Raw genomic sequence first — 17977 nt, 5'->3', positions numbered from 1 at the left:
GGTTGCACCTGGTGGGTGATGCAAAAGGATGGAGAGACCCGATGCATACCTCAAGGGGACCTTGTTTTAGGGTGAACTACCCATGGCTCTGTACTTGTATCAGTATCAGCATGTATATTTGTATATAATTTGGGTAATGCATAGATTTATATGGTTAAAAAAATTAAGTTTCATGTAACATGTTAGTATGGGAAAAAATTCGGGGTGGATAATGTTGGGGTTTTAGGTTAGTCTTAGGTTTTTTTTTCCTGTTAAAGGAATTTTCTCCCATATGCATGTTGCTAGGGGACAAATAGCTGTACTTAAGAAAGACAAAAAGGGGGTGGGGCGGGCCTGGCTACTCCTTTGTCTACACCTGGGTGTGGGGTCAGTTCGCTCTGAGCGTCCGGAGAGAGAAGCTGCAGAGAAAGGAGCTGCTGCTTCTTTCTTTTTGGCCGTTCTTTCTTCCTGCTGGAAACAACGCCGGGACCCCAAAAGCCGCTTTCCCTGCCCTGCTGGAGGCCGAGCTGTGGCTGCCCTGCCCCGATGCTGCTTCGAGCTTTCGCTACACTGTAGCCCTGCTCGCCCTGCCTGCCTGGGCTTCCGTGGGGTTCTCCCATCTGGATACATCTCGCCTGCCACCCGGGATTTGCGTTCGTCCCTGCCGCTCCAGCCTGCCGTTCCAGCCTGCTGTTCCTGAGAGTCCGGGATCAGCTGCCCAGCGGTTTGTGAAGCCTTTGTCCCATCCCTTCCCCGGGATCCCAGGCCCCAGTGCCGCGTGCTCCCGAGCTCGCTCCGGAGCGCCCCCTGCAGCCGCGGGGGAACCATCGCACCTGCCCTGCTCACCGGGAGCCGCCAGCGCCCCTGCCGGCTGCGAGCGGAACTGCACCCGAGGGGAAAGGGCCCGACAGCCGAGAAGGCTGGGACTGGGTTTGTGATTGCTGTTACTGCCATAGTTATTGTTGTTTTGTTTGACTGGTTATATACATATATCTATATATATAGTAAAGAACTGTTATTACTATTTCCCACATCTTTGCCTGAAGGCCCTTGATTTCAAAATATAATAACTTGGAGGGAAAAGGGGTTATATCTGCCACTTCAAGGGGGGGCTTTTGCCTTCCTTAGCAGACACCTGTCTTTCAAAACTGAGACAAAAGCATAAATAAACTTGCTATGAAAGGAAAATCATCTTCTCTGCAGAAGCAAACACAAGAATAGACCAGCATCTCAGTCACTACTTGAACTGTCTGAACTGTTAGAAGATGAACTTTTTTCCTTTCGTCTCTTCTTCTTCTCCTTTTTATGATGCCTTCCTTTCTTAGATTTATGTTTTTTTCCCTTTTCCTTTTCTTTTTTGTGTGATTTTTGCTTTTTTGACTTTGGCTCATCCTCTTCAGCTGAACTTGATGAGGACGATCTGTAAAAAAAATGCAGATCAATATGTAATTAAAAGAAGGAAAATGACACAACAATAATTTAAGGTGTCAGTATTTATATAATGTCACAAATTAAATTTGGAGTAGAATTTGTACAGTAGCATCCACTGGAAAGCTTATGATATCTGAGTCTGCATGTTTAACTTAAATGATGACTTTCCTAATAACACTTTCATGCCAGAAAAGCCGTATGTTTATAATACAGATTAAAAAACAATGGAATAGGCAAGTTGTGCAGGTTTTCAGTCTTTGAGAAAAGAAAGACCAAGAGCACAGACCATCAGAAAATAAAGTATGACAGCAAGATAGAGCTTCCACTTTTAAAATACTGCATGATCAATAACGATGCTAATTAATGCCTTCAAATGTATGTCCCTGATGCAAAAATCTACGAGAAATGGGAAAAATTTTTAGGTTCTTTCAGTTTATACTATTGGTCTCTAACCAGCAGTGATAAGTGATTACATACATAAAAAAATTATGAGAACAACAAAATTTATTAAATATTTGTGAATGCTAAAGAAGGCAGTTTTGTGCTATTGTTTACTTGATTAACTATTACTTGCATGTAAAGAAAACCGACAACCAGACTGACTCTCTTCTGTTCTACTTCTTCACAAGTGTAAGGTCTGTCTTCAAAAGTGGATGTTTGAGCTACACAATGTAAATGCGGAAAGGGAGAAATGCAAATACAACAGGTATTAAATCCCATTTCTTTATTTCTGAGAGATGGCGTCTTCTGGTCTCCAAACACATTTTACAGTTTATAGCTTCCAGTACAGTTCCTGGGATATCATCTTATCAACTGTCCTAACAACAAACCAGCCTCATCTATGGTCTCATTTCAAAAAAAAAAAAAAAAAAAAGGAAAAAAAAAGAAAACAAAAAACCAAAAACCAAATCAGTCCACAGGCCAGAACTCAGATTCACAATACATTGGGGTATTACGACATTTTCCTCTGAAACTGGAGTAACACTGTTTTTAGACTTCTACATTAACAGGTACACCCTAAAACTCAACACCTCTTAAGTATTACAGAGGTTTCCCTTTTGATAACTGCATGTTACTCAGAGCACATGTGTGTGCCTGCAGGTGTGTTAACACATGCATGTGCACACAAAGAGCCCTAGTTTCTGAACTTCAGAGAATCTTCTGCACCCTGGCTCAGCTGGGGACCAACCCCACAATCCTCCTGGACTTACTCTTTTCCCATCACAGCTTGCCTAGAGCTGGACAGTCAGGGGGAGTACTGCATTCTCTGATCTGCAGACCTCCAGCTTGCTAGAGCTTTCAAAGCTCCTGTGATCCTAACTCCATGGTAGAAAGCCTGTGACTCCACCATTAATCGAAGAACCTTTACCTTACCATTATTTTACCATTACCTTACTGTTAATCAGTTCTCATTAGAAAACATTAAACTTTTCAAACCAAAGATGTACTTGCAAATAAAGTTGCATCAATAGAAGCAATTTCCTGAGAAAGCACAGAAGTATCAAAAACATTTCTGAAGTTGTGTTTTGAAATGAAAAGAAGTGTGTGAAGATTACCTTTTCCTCGGTCTTTTTAATTTTGTTTTCTCTTTGCTTTTTCTTTTTTGCTTCTTTTTTTCTTCCTCTTCATTTAAATCTATGGGTAGAAAGTTGAAGTTTACAAAACGTGTCTGAATTAAGATCAGCATTAAAAAAGTAGCTTCAATAGCAATGTAAAGTTACTACAAAATGATTCTCCTTCCCCCAAATTATGGTTAGTATAGCAACTTCAGAAATATATTGCAGAGCAGCAGAAGTTTTCTACTCGACTTACATTGTACTGACACTGATCTAAGCACTAAGAATGAAGGAAGGCCTGTAAAATGTAGCAAAAAGACCTTTTCCTATATGTTTACATCAGATCCAGGTTTTCATATCTGTTCTTCTGTATTTTAACATTCACCATATTATTGTCCAAGTCTGAAAACAGGCCATTTAATTAGAACATATAAAAAAAATAATATTCTGTTAGTCTTCCCTGAGTTACTTTCACACATCCTTATTTCATGCTTCACAAACAGCAATGCCGTGAGACACATTTGAGTTAATTTTTAATGTACTGCCTACAGAGACTGGCAGAAGAGTCACCCCACATCTGGTTGTATCTGCTTCCTGCCGTAATGCCGTACAGCTTGGTATAGTAACTTCACATTTCTCTTACAGGCAGTATTTTTATGACATAGATGAAATTTCTGACCGTAGATTTTTCTATACCTGTTCAAAAAGTATTTTTGAACTTTGCAAAATGCAAATCCACCACATAAATACACATTCAACTAACAGTAAAATACTGGCTTTATAATTTATCCTTTAAAAAGAGACAGCCAATTTTGAGTATTTTATCTTATTGTTAACGACACTTTCCATAAAGTCTGCATGCTGGTGTAGTTATTCCTTTGCTACCACAAATACAAATATTGGTCTGTATGTTATGGAGCGGAACTTGAAAGAATTTAGTATGACATAAAAGAGCAAATTACCTTTGGAGCAATGAAAAAACATGAATGAGAATGGGTGAACAAACAGTATTTTTTTAAGAAAATAGTGCAAAATCTTGAGAAGATGAGGCCACTTGAAACAGCAAAATTCCACCTGGATAATTGGCAGATACATGTCTCCTTACAATATACCTACCAGCCACAATTTGAGAAAGAACATATAATAAACAGGAATATTAGAAGATCAAGTAAACAGCTGTCTTTCCTGCAGATATCCATCTTCAGTCAGCTTAGAACTGAAAAAAATCCAACCTCTACATTCAAAAATACGTAATAAATGGTAAGTATTTTTTCCAAAGAGACTCGTTCCAATAAAGTACCACTGCAGTACCAATTCAGCACTCTTGATAAAGAGCCTATCCATTTCTTTTGAAGTGAACAGCTAACTATAGGGTTCCATCTATCCCTTTTCCTTTCTAAATAGTATCTTCAATAGGAACTAAATGTCAGAGCGTGTGAGAACAACCGAACAAAACATAATGAAAAACAGAAGGGCAGAGGAGAAGAATGTTCATTCGCTTCAAACACACTGTGGCAGAACAAACTGCCCTTCTTACTTAGGTGAACAACTTCTTTGGAGTCCAAACTCAAATAAACTCAAGTATCTGATAAACAACTCATCTATTCTCTCTCTGACAAAGAGCTGATACTCAGACATTCCAAATATAGAACAGTACTTCTCCAAATATGAATGGCTGAATTCCAATTTACTAGCTGTTTCAGTCAAAATCCTACTTAGAAACTGGAGAGAAATTCAGGTGTCATATTTCTCATTAGCTAGAAGATGTTTTAACTACATGTTGTAATCAAAAGATTAACTTGGAACATCCATGTCATTTTCTTCTAAGCAGCTTCTTAGTAACAGATCAATAATCTTTTGTGTTTAGGAGCCCCTTTTGAGATATTCCAAACAGGTATATTAGTAACTTCCTATGGAAGGAATTAATCCTAATAATAAAAGAGTGTGGGTGTATCAAATCTCTGAAGTCTGAACACATAGAGCAAAAGACCTATTTTAAAATCAAAGGCTAAAAGAACTAAAGTAGTTATCAGAAAGGATGAGAGTCCCTGCACCTCAGAAGACTATTATCCAAAGTATTCTAAAAAAACCCCACAAAAACCACCTTACTCTTTTTTTCACGCATGGCTTGTAATCTCTGTAGTTCCTCTTCCTCGCTGTCTTCACTGCTAGTGCTGCTAACATCTAAAACAATATCTCTTTGAGGATCTACTCGGAGGAAGTTTCGACATTCAAATGTCAGATGACCAGCTGAACAAAATAAATATACAGAAAGAAAAATTACAGTTTACCAAAAAAACATCAAAAACTAAAGAACATTTATTTTTGAATTATTCAGTTTTGAGAAGTGAAAGGAAAAAGGCTAGGCTGTGATCTGTGAAAAAGGCAGGAAAAAGCTTACTTTGAAAAAGTCTCCAAGAATTTTGATAGCTTGTGCTATGCTCTTCCATTTAATAGTGCTTTATAGCTTCTCTCCTATTCTGCTAATTTGAAGATTTTTTTTCGACTTTAGTTTATATTTTTTAATGGTCTCAGATACTTTCTGAAGAAATTACCTAAAAACACAGTGTGAAGTATTTAAAAAACTGTAGTAAGTGTTGCATTGCTTTTTTAACTCCCGCTAGTGAAATTGTAGAATCCTACTTGCTTATGAGACATAATCTTTAACAACCAGCACTTAATACTGACTAAGCTACTGCCTCACCAGAATTTTCAGTTTTCTAAGTTACATCTGGATAATCATGACGAGCTAGAAAACTTGTGCTGAATACACTCATTGAAATAATAAAGTGAAATTTAAAAACAATTAAGATCTGGTTTGGGAGACGCAGTAATTTAAGTAGTAATTGAAAAAGCTCATGTTCTTAGTAAGGATGATGTCAAACTACCTATACCTTGAAGACAGAGATTTTAGGAACATAAACATGGATAATGTGATTTGACTACAAGTTCCCTTTCCTTCTAGAAAGCTTCTGATACTTGCTGCATGTAGAAACAAAGCACTAAATCTGTATTTATATCCATGATCCTTGGATACACAAAGCAATTCCTTGACAAAATTTGTTGCAAAGCCTGAAGTGAAAGAATGAAGCAAGCTTTTTTCCTGTCACCCAACGTAACATTCATAAAAACCAGCTTAACTCGCTGTGCTAAAAGTTCAAGACAGTTCAGTACAAAACAGTGTCCATTCCTCCAATGTTCTAAAAGTAAGAGTCAGTGATTAACAATTTAAAATCTTCACTAAGACCTGTCTCCATTAATCAGGAAAGTAGCCACAGACATGCTTATATGATCAGTGTATAATGCAAAGCATGAGCTAAATGCCAACTGCAGAACTTGTAAGCAATAAAGGTAGCTGTTTCTTGAAATACACAATACACAAAGTAGTATTTTCTTAGCATAAAAGATTATCCAGATTTTAAACTATTTTTTCTTGTGAATCAGATTGGACTTAACTTAAACTGAAACGCCTGCATCTTTACAGTAAGATTCAGACGAAGCACAAGTGCTAATCTGAGTGTATATCAAAGAAGGTGCTTTCAATTCAAAGTTTCTCAAATAATTACACTGCAATGAGTATGTATGAAGATAATAGAATAATTTTTTTTCTGAGAAACTCAAAGAGCATTGATAGGTGTGAGAAGCCAGAGAATGAATATGAAATAAATAAATGAAAATTAATATGGTAATTTAAACTGCAAATGTCTGGGCAACCAGGGAGAATACTTTTCTCATTTTCTCCCCTCTCCTCAAAAGGCAGTTCCAACCAACATCATAAACTGAAGAAAACACTGTAACCCCCTTTTGCTCATTACAGACTTACGGTAGCCACACTTCTTGCATCCAGCTCTGATGTTATCCTTATTTCCACCTGAAAGAGAAAATTTCACCAATTAGGTGTTGCTGAAGGGAACCTTCAAGTTCCTTTCAAATGTGGCTTAATAATGTCAATACACAGATAGAGGTGATTGCTCCTCAGGAGCATTAAGTACACTAATGTACGGATTTTCAACCCCCACATGTCCTCCCTGGATGGGGGAGAAAGTCCTTGCCAGGAATAAGGGATGAACAGGACTTTTGGATCTTCTCAGTCTTCAGGTTGTTTATTATATCTTATCAGTAATTTACATGCCGCCAACATAGCATGAAGCAGAGCAAATACCAAAAAGCAGATGCAGGAAAACTCAAGGCCTTTGGTAAATTATCCAATAGTTGCTAAGTGCATATATTGTTTTTAATTTTCTACCAATGCCTAATGAACTATCCATTCTCGTGGCCTGTACTGCAGCATTTTCTAACCCATCATTCTGTGCTACCAACACTGCAGAAAATGGAGTAGGCGAAGAAGAAGGAAGAGACCTGAAAAACCACAGGGATCCTCCATCTTGCCTTCATCTACTTACTATACTAATAAACCTAAAAACTCTAAATTTTTCACTCTGTAACAAACTATATGTCATACTACCACCTAACTCACACCCTTGTAGATTCTAGTTCATCCCAAAGCCTTGGCAACTTTCTCCATGGACGAAGCTTAAAAACAGTGTTTTCCAGGGGGGATGGGTCTTTCAGAACAGGCAGAGAAACACTCCCTGCACTTTGGGTTCCAACACACTAAGATCTCTTAAAAAAACCTGCATTTCTAAGGCTACTTTTCTGTGCAGTAATCTATAAGAATACATTTGACTAGTTTAAACTGCTAGAGATCATTTAGCCTTCCATAATTTACTGCCAAATCCTAATTTGATTCATTGTGACCTTTCCACTTGTTTAGTTACAGTATTGATGCCTTTTCCTGGTCTTAAAATCAAGAGTCATACACGGTTAGAAGGGGAAAAGGGATTTTACCTTGGAATTTATTTTAAGGATCCTTAGGTGCACATGTCCAGGTCATATGCATCGAGATGCACCCTGCCGAGTGTGACCTCCCCCCAACACTGGATATAACATTATAGGTTTTACTAATTAGCATATCTATCAAAGATTCCCCAATGAGAGGCTCAAGTGAGCCCCCCTCCCCAAGGAACCTTCCCCTGGATGGTTCTATCTTGGTTTACAGAATGTGTTCTGGAGAGGACCTTGGGGTCTGGGGCACACGGATCCCTAGCTACGAAGTTTCTAAACTCTTTAGTCTCTTAGCTTGACAAACAAGTCCAAGAATGTAGGCAAAAAGCACTAGGAATACAGAAGTTGTAAAAAGGTATAACAGGGGCATAAAAGAAAAGGCAAAAATCTTCATGGCATCAGTATGAACACAGTAATATGTATCTAACATTCCAGTGATCTGTTGCACACTATATAAATTCTAGCAGTGCAAGGGTGTTGACTGGCATTCACTGGAAACTCTGAAGTGGTTTATATTTTAACTGCAAGAACTGGCTTTAAAAGGCAATTAAAAAGACCAAACCAAACAAAAAACCACTCCTGAAAAGAAAGAAGGAAATAAAAAAGTCAATAAACTGTTGGATTTTTCTGAATCCATACAACATGACACCAAATACAAAAAAAGGTAAGAAAGCAAATGTGTAATAAAGTAAAGAGAGTAACAGAAAAGTTTGGATTCTAAGCAGGACAAAGGATCCTAATAATGCAAGTTTTAGGCATAGAAAGTGTGTGATTCTCCCATCTGTGACAGCAGGTAAGGTAAACAGACACAGTAGGACATGATTCAGAAGAAGGGAAGCACCAGGGACTTGCCCCCCCGCCCCAGCAGATACATCTTACTTTTAATCATTTAAGCCATTGGTAATGAAAGTCACAACTGAATTCCCAAAATCAAAGGATGCCATTCTATCCTCCAACTGAATAGAGCAGAAAAACCCCAGCAACTTAAGCAGTCATGTACATTTTTCCGAGTAACTAGGAAATGCATTTAAATAAATAATCTATTTATTTAAATGAAGAAATCTATTACTGGATAAAGAAATCTATTACAGAAATTAAAGAATCAGAAATGGAGTACACTGGCCCCATTAATTCAAACTATGATTTACTGAAACAAGCACTGTCTTCAGAAAATTCTACTCAAAATAACTGAAACCTTCAAACCCCAAGTTGAAAAAACTACCTTGGAAACTCGGACAGCTCTGGTCTATGACCTAAAGAGTACTGGAAAGCCAAGCAACAAAGATCCATACATTCCATTGTAACACATGATTTTCTGCAGATCCCAAAACCTTAGTATTACATATCCCCTTCAAGATCAGTAGTGTTCAGGTGCCTTTTTTGTGACTATCTTTAGAAGGACATCCATGAGAGGTAAGGAGGTAGAGAACATGAAAGAAAGTGTCACAAAATAATCTTGCCATGTCACATCACAGAAACATTCAAATCAGTATTTGCTTGTTCACTATTCCTTGGGACTACAAAACAAGATCACCCAAGCTACCTACTTTGTCTCAACTTTCTGAAATGCATTGTCAGCCTCAGCCCTACTGCACAGCTGATTTATAGGTAAAGAAAGATTTGGTATTCCAGCAAAGGGAGGTCAGTACAGTCATGTGCACACTACAGAAATCTCCCATGTAAGTCAGGATCTCCAAAACAAACACCCATCAGATGACAAGAACATTAATATTGTCATCAAATATTCCCACCGAATTCCTAGGACTGAGATTTTATTATTGGCTTTAAATAATAATGTTAGAGGCAGGAGTTTAGACTAGATAAAATTTTAGATGACTAAAAGCAAACAAATTGCAAGAAGCTTCCTTTTCTCACTCCTTCCTCTTCCCATATCTTAATTCTCAAGGCAACTAACAACTGACGCAGAACTAAGGACTTCATTAATTCAGTGGAGCATAAGATTGGAAAGAAAAGCTTCGGAAACCTTTGAATGCAAACATGTTTTCCTCAAGAACGCCTTCTAGAATGGGTGCAAGCTTCTAAAGGCCTTCTCTTCATCAGAGAAGCAGCTCACCAAAGCTCAGGCCTGTTCAGTTGTTCTCGAACCAAACGCTCCCCGTTTTTCAGAACAACACCGTGAAACAATGGGGATTGTGTTTGGCCAACACAGACCTGAATACCTTGCAAACCGCGCATGTGTTTCTGCCTGCCCTATCTCAAAAGAACAATCTATTGGCACACAAGCGGTAATCCACAACGACAGTCGAGGAGAAAAGCAAAGTCTGCCAACCACCGTTCTTTGCCTCTAACCTCAGAGGCGACGGGAACGCAGCGCTGGGTCACCCCCAGGCTCGGGGAGAGGCCCCCGCAGCCTCGGGCGGACGCGGCCGCAGCGCCCCGGCCCCGCGCGGGCACGGCCCCCTCTCCATCTCCCTGCCGCTGCCCCCGGCAGCGCGGACGGAGCAGTGCCCGCCGCCCCCCGCACGCTTCCCACTGCCGCGCACGGCCGCGCGCCCTCCCCGCGCAATTGTCCGTCGAGCCGCCGCTGATTCCCCATCCCCAGATGCCGCGCCCTGGATCCAGCCGGCTTTGCCCCCTCTTCCCCCACGGCCCCGGGCCGGAACCCCTCACCCGGCAGTGCCATCCCGCAGCTCTCTCCGGACCGGCCCGCACACGCAGCGAGGCTTCTCCCCGCCGGAAGGCTTTTCCCGGCGCACTCCCGGACCGTACCACTCATAGAGAAGGAAGGGGGGTCTCAGTAGTCCTAGGGCGGGAGCCACGGCGGGGGACCAGAGGTGTGTGGAGAAGCCTACGGGTGTTTCCCAAGACACGTCATTTCTCAGTGATTCCCGCAGAGACTCCGGCCGAAGACTCCTTCCTTCGTCCTTCTTCCCGGCTTGTGCAACTTTATCCCCCCTTTCCTTGGTTGAGTACAGGCTCCCAAGATGGCGAGGGGCTCGGGGCGGTAGGAAGTGTTGGAGGCGAGGCGGAGTTCAGCGTCGGCCGTGGGCGAGTGTTCGCTGGCCGGGCTCGTCCTTTGCCCGCCATGAGCAACATCTACATCCAGGAGCCGCCCACCAACGGGAAGGTGAGGCTGCCAGGGTGAACATCCTGGAGAAGTTGTAGGGTAATGGGGGGACAGACGACAGAAGCACGAAGTTGGTGGTGGTGGTTGTGGTGATTTGGGGTGGGGAGGTACTTGTTTCTGTGCTGGACTGGTTTGGTTAAAGTTACTTCTTTGGCATTACCAGAGTCAAAGCACGAGGCGTGCTGTGTGGAGACATAACACAGAGCAGTCCTCGGAACGTTTAATTTCATTTCCTCTATTCTCGATTATATCTTACGTCCTTAATTTTGTTACGATTTATCACTGAATGTAATGGTATTCCGTGTAAGAGAAATATATGCCTTTGGAGATTTATAGTATTTTTTCCCCCACGTTGTTTCGTTATGGAAGTGATGAAGAGTATCTAAGTTTGTATCGAGTACCAGCCACGTTATGTTATGTTGTGTTGTGGTCATTATGTTGTTACAAATATATTATCCATCTTTATTTATTTATACATATTGATTCAGAGCTGTATCTCAAGATCTGGAAATGGTAGGTAGAACTAACAGTAGCTGCTTGACACACTTAAGTGTATACCACTCTTACTAATATAACAAATTCAGATGTATTTTTTAGGAAGTTATATTCTTTGATCAGTGTCTAAGTTACAATAAAACTGATGTTGCATTTATGTGTATGTTTACAGGTTTTGCTGAGAACTACAGCAGGAGAGATAGATATAGAATTATGGTCAAAAGAAGCACCAAAAGCATGCAGAAATTTCATCCAGCTTTGTATGGAAGGTAATGACTGAATGGGAAGGGAATTGCTGAAATTGATTCATATGCAATCTTTGTGCCCTTTCTGTAAAATAGAGGTCATAATTATGTTTTGACTTAAGTATGTCAATAGGTCTATTTCTGTTCAGAAGTTATTAATTGACACACAGACAATGTTTTTCAAGGTTACCAATGAAGCTGGTGGAGAAAAAAAAGTAAAAATTTTGGATGGTTTTCTCAAATTAAGTAGATGACATAGTTTTGAAATACTGTCTTTCAGAGTCTTGAGAAATCTTACTTTCAGCAAATGTCTACAAACGATAACAACTTTAGTGTGTGTATGAAATTACAGTGATGCAATGCTAGATATTCTCCAAAATTCTCTTTTTTGCATCACAATTTACACTACCGTTTCTTTTTTTTTCTGCGAGTGCTCCTAATGTTTCATTTGCTGTATTTTTTTGTTAAAGGAAGCTCTGTAAAACTTTCCACTGAAGCAGTGGGTACCAGAATGAGAAGCTCCCTGCTGAGAAAACTGTAACAAAAATCTTTGAAAGACTTGATGCCTTTATATGTTTTCTAACTGCTGCTATTCTCTCATTTCAACATTTATAGAATTGTTTAGAGTTCTTTTAGCCTTTGTCTGTTAAACAAAAGTAGCAGTCTAGGCTTTATGGCTCTAGCACAGATCTGGTCTGTTTTGTGTTCTTTTCCCTAGACTTTTTGGAGTGGTAAAGGAATTTCTTAGCCTGTGATAAGGGTTCACGTATCCTTAGTGGGCTTTATTTCCTTTCTGATTTTTTTAAAATGCTGTGTAGTATCCTATGCTTTGTATAATACATTTAAGTATTTCTCGTTAATATCCTGCCTTGTAACCATCCGTGACTGTGTCTAGTTATGCTGCAACATTTGCACACCCTACTTTGTCTTGCAGCATGCTGTAGGTATATTTTTGTTTATTACTATTATTATTATTATTATTATTATATCAACCAGGAGTATAGTTCAGGTAAAGTTATGTTTTCATTCCTTTTGTTTTCTTATGGTGTTGTAACCTTTATCAGGTAGATAGATAAAAGAAGAAAAACATGGGAGCAAAATGTACCACATGTTTCATTCAGCAAAAATTATGAATTTAGGTACAGTATAGGTGATGAAAGGTGTTCCATGCTGGTGAGTGAAAGTGCAAATCATCTGGTATATGGATGTGGCTGATGTTGTCGATGAGATGTCATCCAGGATAGAGCATAGTATTTTTAGTTCTCCTTTTAAATTGATGTATTTTGACAGTATCATTCCAGTAATAAAACTTAAAAGCTGAAAAGACAGTAGTTCTCAAGATCATCTTGTCTGTGATGAGCAGGATTTTTTTCAAAAGAAACATATGACACCACAGGGGTTTTTTTGTAAGACTGTGAAGAACAGAAGGGAACCAAACGGAAGGCAACAGTGGAATCTAGTTACAGTACCTGCTTTCTGGAGCTTCAGTCTCTGGACATCTCTGTATGATCTATGTGAAAATTTGGGTTTGAGATCACTTACATGTATTTAATATCTTATTCTTTTTTCCTCTTTTTTTTTTTTTTTTTTTTTTTTTTTTTTTTTTTAGAGTATTACAATAATACAGTATTTCACAGAGTAGTGCCTGGCTTTATTGTGCAAGGGGGTGATCCCACTGGTACTGGATCAGGAGGAGAGTCAGTCTATGGAGCTCCTTTCAAGGTGTGTATCTTGTGTGTATGTCCTACACATTAATTTTTTGTTGTTCTGTATCTGTTGTTCTTTCTACCACATTAGATTGTGAAAAATCAGCTCTTTTATGAAATGCATACATGTGCAGTAGTTGCCTTCATGTGCTGCTTCAGTGTGTTTGAATATGCCCTTCTAAATTGAGAGTTCTTAAATCTAGCTGCTCTGGTGTATTGAGAAACCTGAGGGAAGCTACACACTGGCTCAGCAGCTGTATTCTGTTCTGCCTGCCTGTTTTATTTCAGGTGGGGCAGGCACCTTTAACTTCTGGCTGCAGCTGCAAAGCCTGTTTCTGGGCCTTCCATCTTCTTGCTGCTAGACTTTTAAATCTAGCACAAACCTGAAGTCTGTGGGAGGGAATGGTACCTGACCAGAGAACAAAACAAAAATTGCCGATATTGTAGTAGCATTGCTGCTTCAAATTAGTGGTATCTCAGTATTGCAGTGTTTAGCATCGTGATATTGCAGTGGTATTTATCACTTTCTCCTTGCTTTGAAGGGAGTCCTGTTTTGTCTTCTTAGGTCCAGAAAATGTTCTTCCTGTGGATTTTTGCGTAACTCTATTATTACAACCTGTTACTGTGCTTTCATGAATTAGGATTTAAATGAATTTTTCGCATAAATGCAGTGATTGTCAAGAATGGTATTTTTGCAAGAAATGTATGAAATGCAGTTACTTTTTAAAATGTTTTAGGTTTTCTTAATATCAGGGAGATAACGAATGCAAATGAAAATAATGAATAACAATTGATTTTTAGGCAATGACTGGGAAAAGATAAAATTAACAAGACAGAACTTAGAGGTTTTTTAATTAGTAATGTGTCTTTCTGTTATTGATATTCTAGTTTCTAATTTTTTGTTTGGTGTTTGTTATGTGTTTATGGTTTCTTTTGAAGATTGTTCACTTTCTTGCATCATTATAGGCACTAGGGATTAGAAATACTCACTAAAAATAATTTTTGCTGCTCAAAGTAGAAGCTTTTAAATACAATTCTGGCACTGAGTTTCAAAATACTTGGGATTTATTACTGTCTGAATTAAAAAGAAAATTAGCAGATTTTTCTGTGTGTGCAGGTTGATATAAATAATATCACTTCTCCCTCCTATCACGCTGTAGCTAAAGGAGTGAAAAAGTAGTTTTATACTGAAACCGTTCTATTTTCTGCCCTGCTTTTACCAGGATGAGTTCCACTCACGATTGCGATTTAATCGAAGAGGACTTGTTGCTATGGCAAATGCTGGGCCCCATGATAACGGGAGTCAATTTTTCTTTACATTGGGTCGTGCAGATGAACTTAACAACAAGCACACAATCTTTGGAAAGGTCTGTTACATGAACTAGAGTCTCAGTTTAAGTCTGACAGAAGCTAGTACAGGTTGCTCTGAAGGCCAGTTTAGTGCTGAAATTTATTTCAGTGCTTTCTAGGCTCTCTGTTCTCTTTGTTTCTTATATCCGGTAGAAAAGTTTCTGTGGGTTGTTCCTGTTATTATCTGTTTTGCTGTTGTTGTTCTTCTAAATTGTATTTTTATGTTGTGCTGCCTTTAAATAATCTTATTAGTATTATTATGGCTCTGTTATTAATCTGCTCATCTACTACTAATGACATGTTAGAAAATTCTGTTTGTAGATTCTAACTACCCAGGAAGGATCAGGAAAATGAAACACATGAGATGAATTTACCACTCTCATGATTTACTTAAAAGAAAAGAAACCAAATATTTTTTTATTTCGGTGTTTTTTGTTTTTCTGCTACATAGTTCACAGTAAGACTTCAACATCTTCCTCTGCGTACATTCTCAAAACTACCTGTATTCCTTCAACTTTTGCCATTAAATCTAAAACCCCAAAATTTTCTACATTGTACTTGCTGTCTTTTAGAAGTCTTACGTGCTTACAGTATTTTTTATATCACTTGTACTTTCAAAACTTTTTACATAATAATTGCTTTGTAATTTGCAGAGTAAATAACACAAATTTCAGTCAAGGACTTTCAAACCTTTTCTTGTAAATTTGCCAGGTTACAGGGGATACAATATATAACATGTTGCGCCTGGCTGAAGTAGAAGTTGACAAGGAAGAGAGACCTCTCAGTCCGCACAAAATAAGAAGTAGTGAGGTGAGCGTGTTCTGGTTTGAAATGTGACATTTTAAAATTCTTCTGTGCACAGTGTTCAGAAAATTTGGTTTGTCCTTTTGCATAGTGTTTTAAAATGTTGAATCACTTAATCACAAAATGCTTATTAAAGATGTGTCTAAAGTACTGGGTTTTTTAACAGGTTTTGTTTAATCCTTTTGATGACATTGTCCCAAGACCAAATAGAAGACTGAAGAAGGACAAACCAGAAGAAGAAACTAAAAAGTCCAAAGTAAAAGGCACAAAGTAAATATCTGCAACATAAGTGGTGGTTAATTTTCTTTCACCTTTAATTTGTAGTTTGGCAGTTTTTTATTTTCATTTCTGCCTTTGAAGCGCTTCCTTGTTTCCGGGGAGGATCATGCAAATCTAGTTTCTCTGACCGAAATGTTTACTGTGCATCTGCTGAGCTGTAACTGTTTCATGCATGTGATAGCTTGTTGAAAATAATAAAAGGTAGTGTATCTTTCCCACTTGCCACAATGAACAGTCATCTGACTGAGATTACACTGCATTTAAAACCTACTTGTAGGAGTAGCTGGGTCACAGCTCAGTTCTTCGGGATTTTTTGAACTTATTTTATCAGATACCACTTCTCCCCCACTGAAGTACTGAGCAAGAGGCAGGCATTTTGACATGGGAAATTTTAGTTTCTGTGAATGAAAATTCATAGTCATAAACACACAGTGAAAAGTAATAAGAACTCTAAAGTGTGCATGCTGTCAGTTCTGTTGCACAAAAATAGAACATGTTGCAGCTGACTGATTCCAACATAGTGTAAATAATTAACTCTTGAAAAAGAAATTACAGATCATAATTTCTTTTAATTGCATTCCTTGAATGTGTACGCATTTGATACCTTTCTGAGCCATCATATCTTGAAAATCTTGTGTCTTACTTGAATGCTGCTCTTCTGAGGAAAAAAATGCAACAGAACTGTCAGCATTCAAGAGTCTGGGAAAGTTAGTCAAGACAGAATTTGTTAAACAGTGTCTTAACTGATGCTTTGCTATCCTTGTTTTATCTCAGGAATATAATAGAACATGCTTTACATTTATGACTTACTGCAAAGCAAAATGCGGTAGTTGTTTGGAATTGGTGCATTTAGCAGGACAAAAGTTTTTTTAAAAAATCATGTACAATATGAATGTAATATATTTAAAGTTAGTGGAATGTTACTAAGACTATGTTTAAAATTTTACTAGAAATTTTCTTTTTTTTCCTAAAGAAACTTCAACCTACTTTCCTTTGGGGAAGAAGCTGAAGAAGAAGAGGAAGAAGTCAGTAGAGTTAGTCAGGTATTGTACCAAATTATCCTTATTTTTCTTTTTGTCCTCATTACCTTTTCTGTATATTTGTGGAAAGCTTTAAAGTTCTTAGTCTTGTTCTTATGTTTACATTTTGAACAATAATACTAGAAATCGCTTTACTTTTTAGGATTCTGCTGTTACGGCATTTTGAAAAAACAGAGGTTTTTAACTCTCTTGACTTTGAAGGTGCCTTCAGTTACTTCATGAAATGTTTACATTTCCATGAAGTTTCGCAGTATAGATCTGTGTCTGCTGTTTGAAAGTCATGGAAGCGATAGGTACTTTATTCTTTCTCAAGTCCTTAACTTATGAGTGTGATTACATGGTAAAATACTTGAATTCTGAAGATCATCTATGCATTTCCAGTGCATGCTTAGCTCCATTTTCTTACATATATCCTTTCATCTGTGTGCAAAATGTGGTTATTGTGGAGAAAATAGTCCCTTATCATAATTTAATAGTGCGCTGTAGTGAAATGTTTACATTCACAGAACAAGGGTTGCAGAGGTAATTTTTGGTCTAACATTTACTTCCCTGACATTGCAACTTAAATAAGGTTAGTTTAAAAATTTCTTTAATAAATTGTTGATTTAATTTCTACTGCTGACCAAGTTGTTTTACTAGACCCGTAGGCTTTCTACAGCACTTTGCTGTTTTGGTTAGTGATCAGACTATATGGTCCTGCATCCTGTGCCACATAAGTGAAAAAATGGTTGTCAGTCTTCAGAAGTTAGTTAAAATACAAAAGGAAAATAATGAATAATGATGGACAATATTATAGTGAGATGGTATCAGTCAGAATGATAGTAGAGTTTTATTACAACAGCAGTTTTAACTATTTTTCTTTCTTTTTTTTCAGCTTACCACTCAGACAAACTTTACTTGTTTACCTTAGTATGTTCATCTGCCGTTTTGCTCTTGCTGTATATCTGGCTTGTAATACTGCGTTTAACTCAGTTGCTTCGACTTTCTTACTTTTCATGCCAAATACTTGTTTGCAATTTAAAATTGTCTAATTAGAATGCCTCTTTCATGATAAGCCTAATTTCAGTGTTTTCATGCTTTCAACTCAGCCTGAAAATCTCATCTGCCTATTTGTCCTGATTAAATTCTTGTCTAGCTGTAGCTAGATAAATAACCACAC

General features: G+C 38.2%; 2 protein-coding genes across 3 annotated transcripts in view; one reads left to right on the top strand and one right to left on the bottom strand.

The window, feature by feature from the left end:
* Positions 1-1103: 1103 nt before the first annotated feature.
* SREK1IP1 (SREK1 interacting protein 1) lies at positions 1104-10636 on the bottom strand. Of its 2 annotated transcripts, none has more exons than XM_019283445.2 (5): positions 10542-10636; positions 6790-6837; positions 5076-5216; positions 2967-3045; positions 1104-1399 (listed from the first exon to the last, which is right to left on the bottom strand). In XM_019283445.2, the coding sequence occupies exons 1-5, from the start codon at positions 10546-10548 to the stop codon at positions 1210-1212; spliced, it is 465 nt and encodes a 154-aa protein (XP_019138990.1). In that variant the 5' UTR covers positions 10549-10636; the 3' UTR covers positions 1104-1209. The 2 variants fall into 2 exon arrangements, with proteins under 2 accessions (XP_019138990.1, XP_010393624.1); XM_010395322.2 differs by lacking the exon at positions 10542-10636 and adding an exon at positions 10443-10533.
* A 69-nt stretch (positions 10637-10705) lies between these two features.
* CWC27 (CWC27 spliceosome associated cyclophilin) overlaps positions 10706-17977 on the top strand; it is a 101422-nt gene continuing 94150 nt past the window's right edge. The window contains exons 1-7 of the mRNA XM_010395323.4: positions 10706-10899; positions 11567-11663; positions 13249-13361; positions 14569-14712; positions 15407-15505; positions 15666-15769; positions 16752-16821. Coding sequence (XP_010393625.3) covers positions 10858-10899; positions 11567-11663; positions 13249-13361; positions 14569-14712; positions 15407-15505; positions 15666-15769; positions 16752-16821 — 669 coding nt within the window. The 5' untranslated portion in view covers positions 10706-10857. The remainder of the gene's footprint in view (positions 10900-11566; positions 11664-13248; positions 13362-14568; positions 14713-15406; positions 15506-15665; positions 15770-16751; positions 16822-17977) is intronic.

This window comes from Corvus cornix, chromosome Z (genome assembly GCF_000738735.6).
Source record: "Corvus cornix cornix isolate S_Up_H32 chromosome Z, ASM73873v5, whole genome shotgun sequence".
Lineage (NCBI taxonomy): Eukaryota > Metazoa > Chordata > Aves > Passeriformes > Corvidae > Corvus > Corvus cornix.
Note: the sequence above shows the minus strand (reverse complement) of the source record. Positions and strands in the feature narration are given on the sequence as shown.

What these genes read in the sequence shown, in the direction of transcription:
- SREK1IP1 (XM_010395322.2), bottom strand. An exon ending in ATGCAAGAAGTGTGGCTACC is followed by an intron (nt 5,217 to 6,789) that starts GTAAGTCTGTAA and finishes TATTTTGTTCAG; the next exon opens with CTGGTCATCTGACATTTGAA. An exon ending in TTAAAAAGACCGAGGAAAAG is followed by an intron (nt 1,400 to 2,966) that starts GTAATCTTCACA and finishes TTTTTTTTACAG; the next exon opens with ATCGTCCTCATCAAGTTCAG.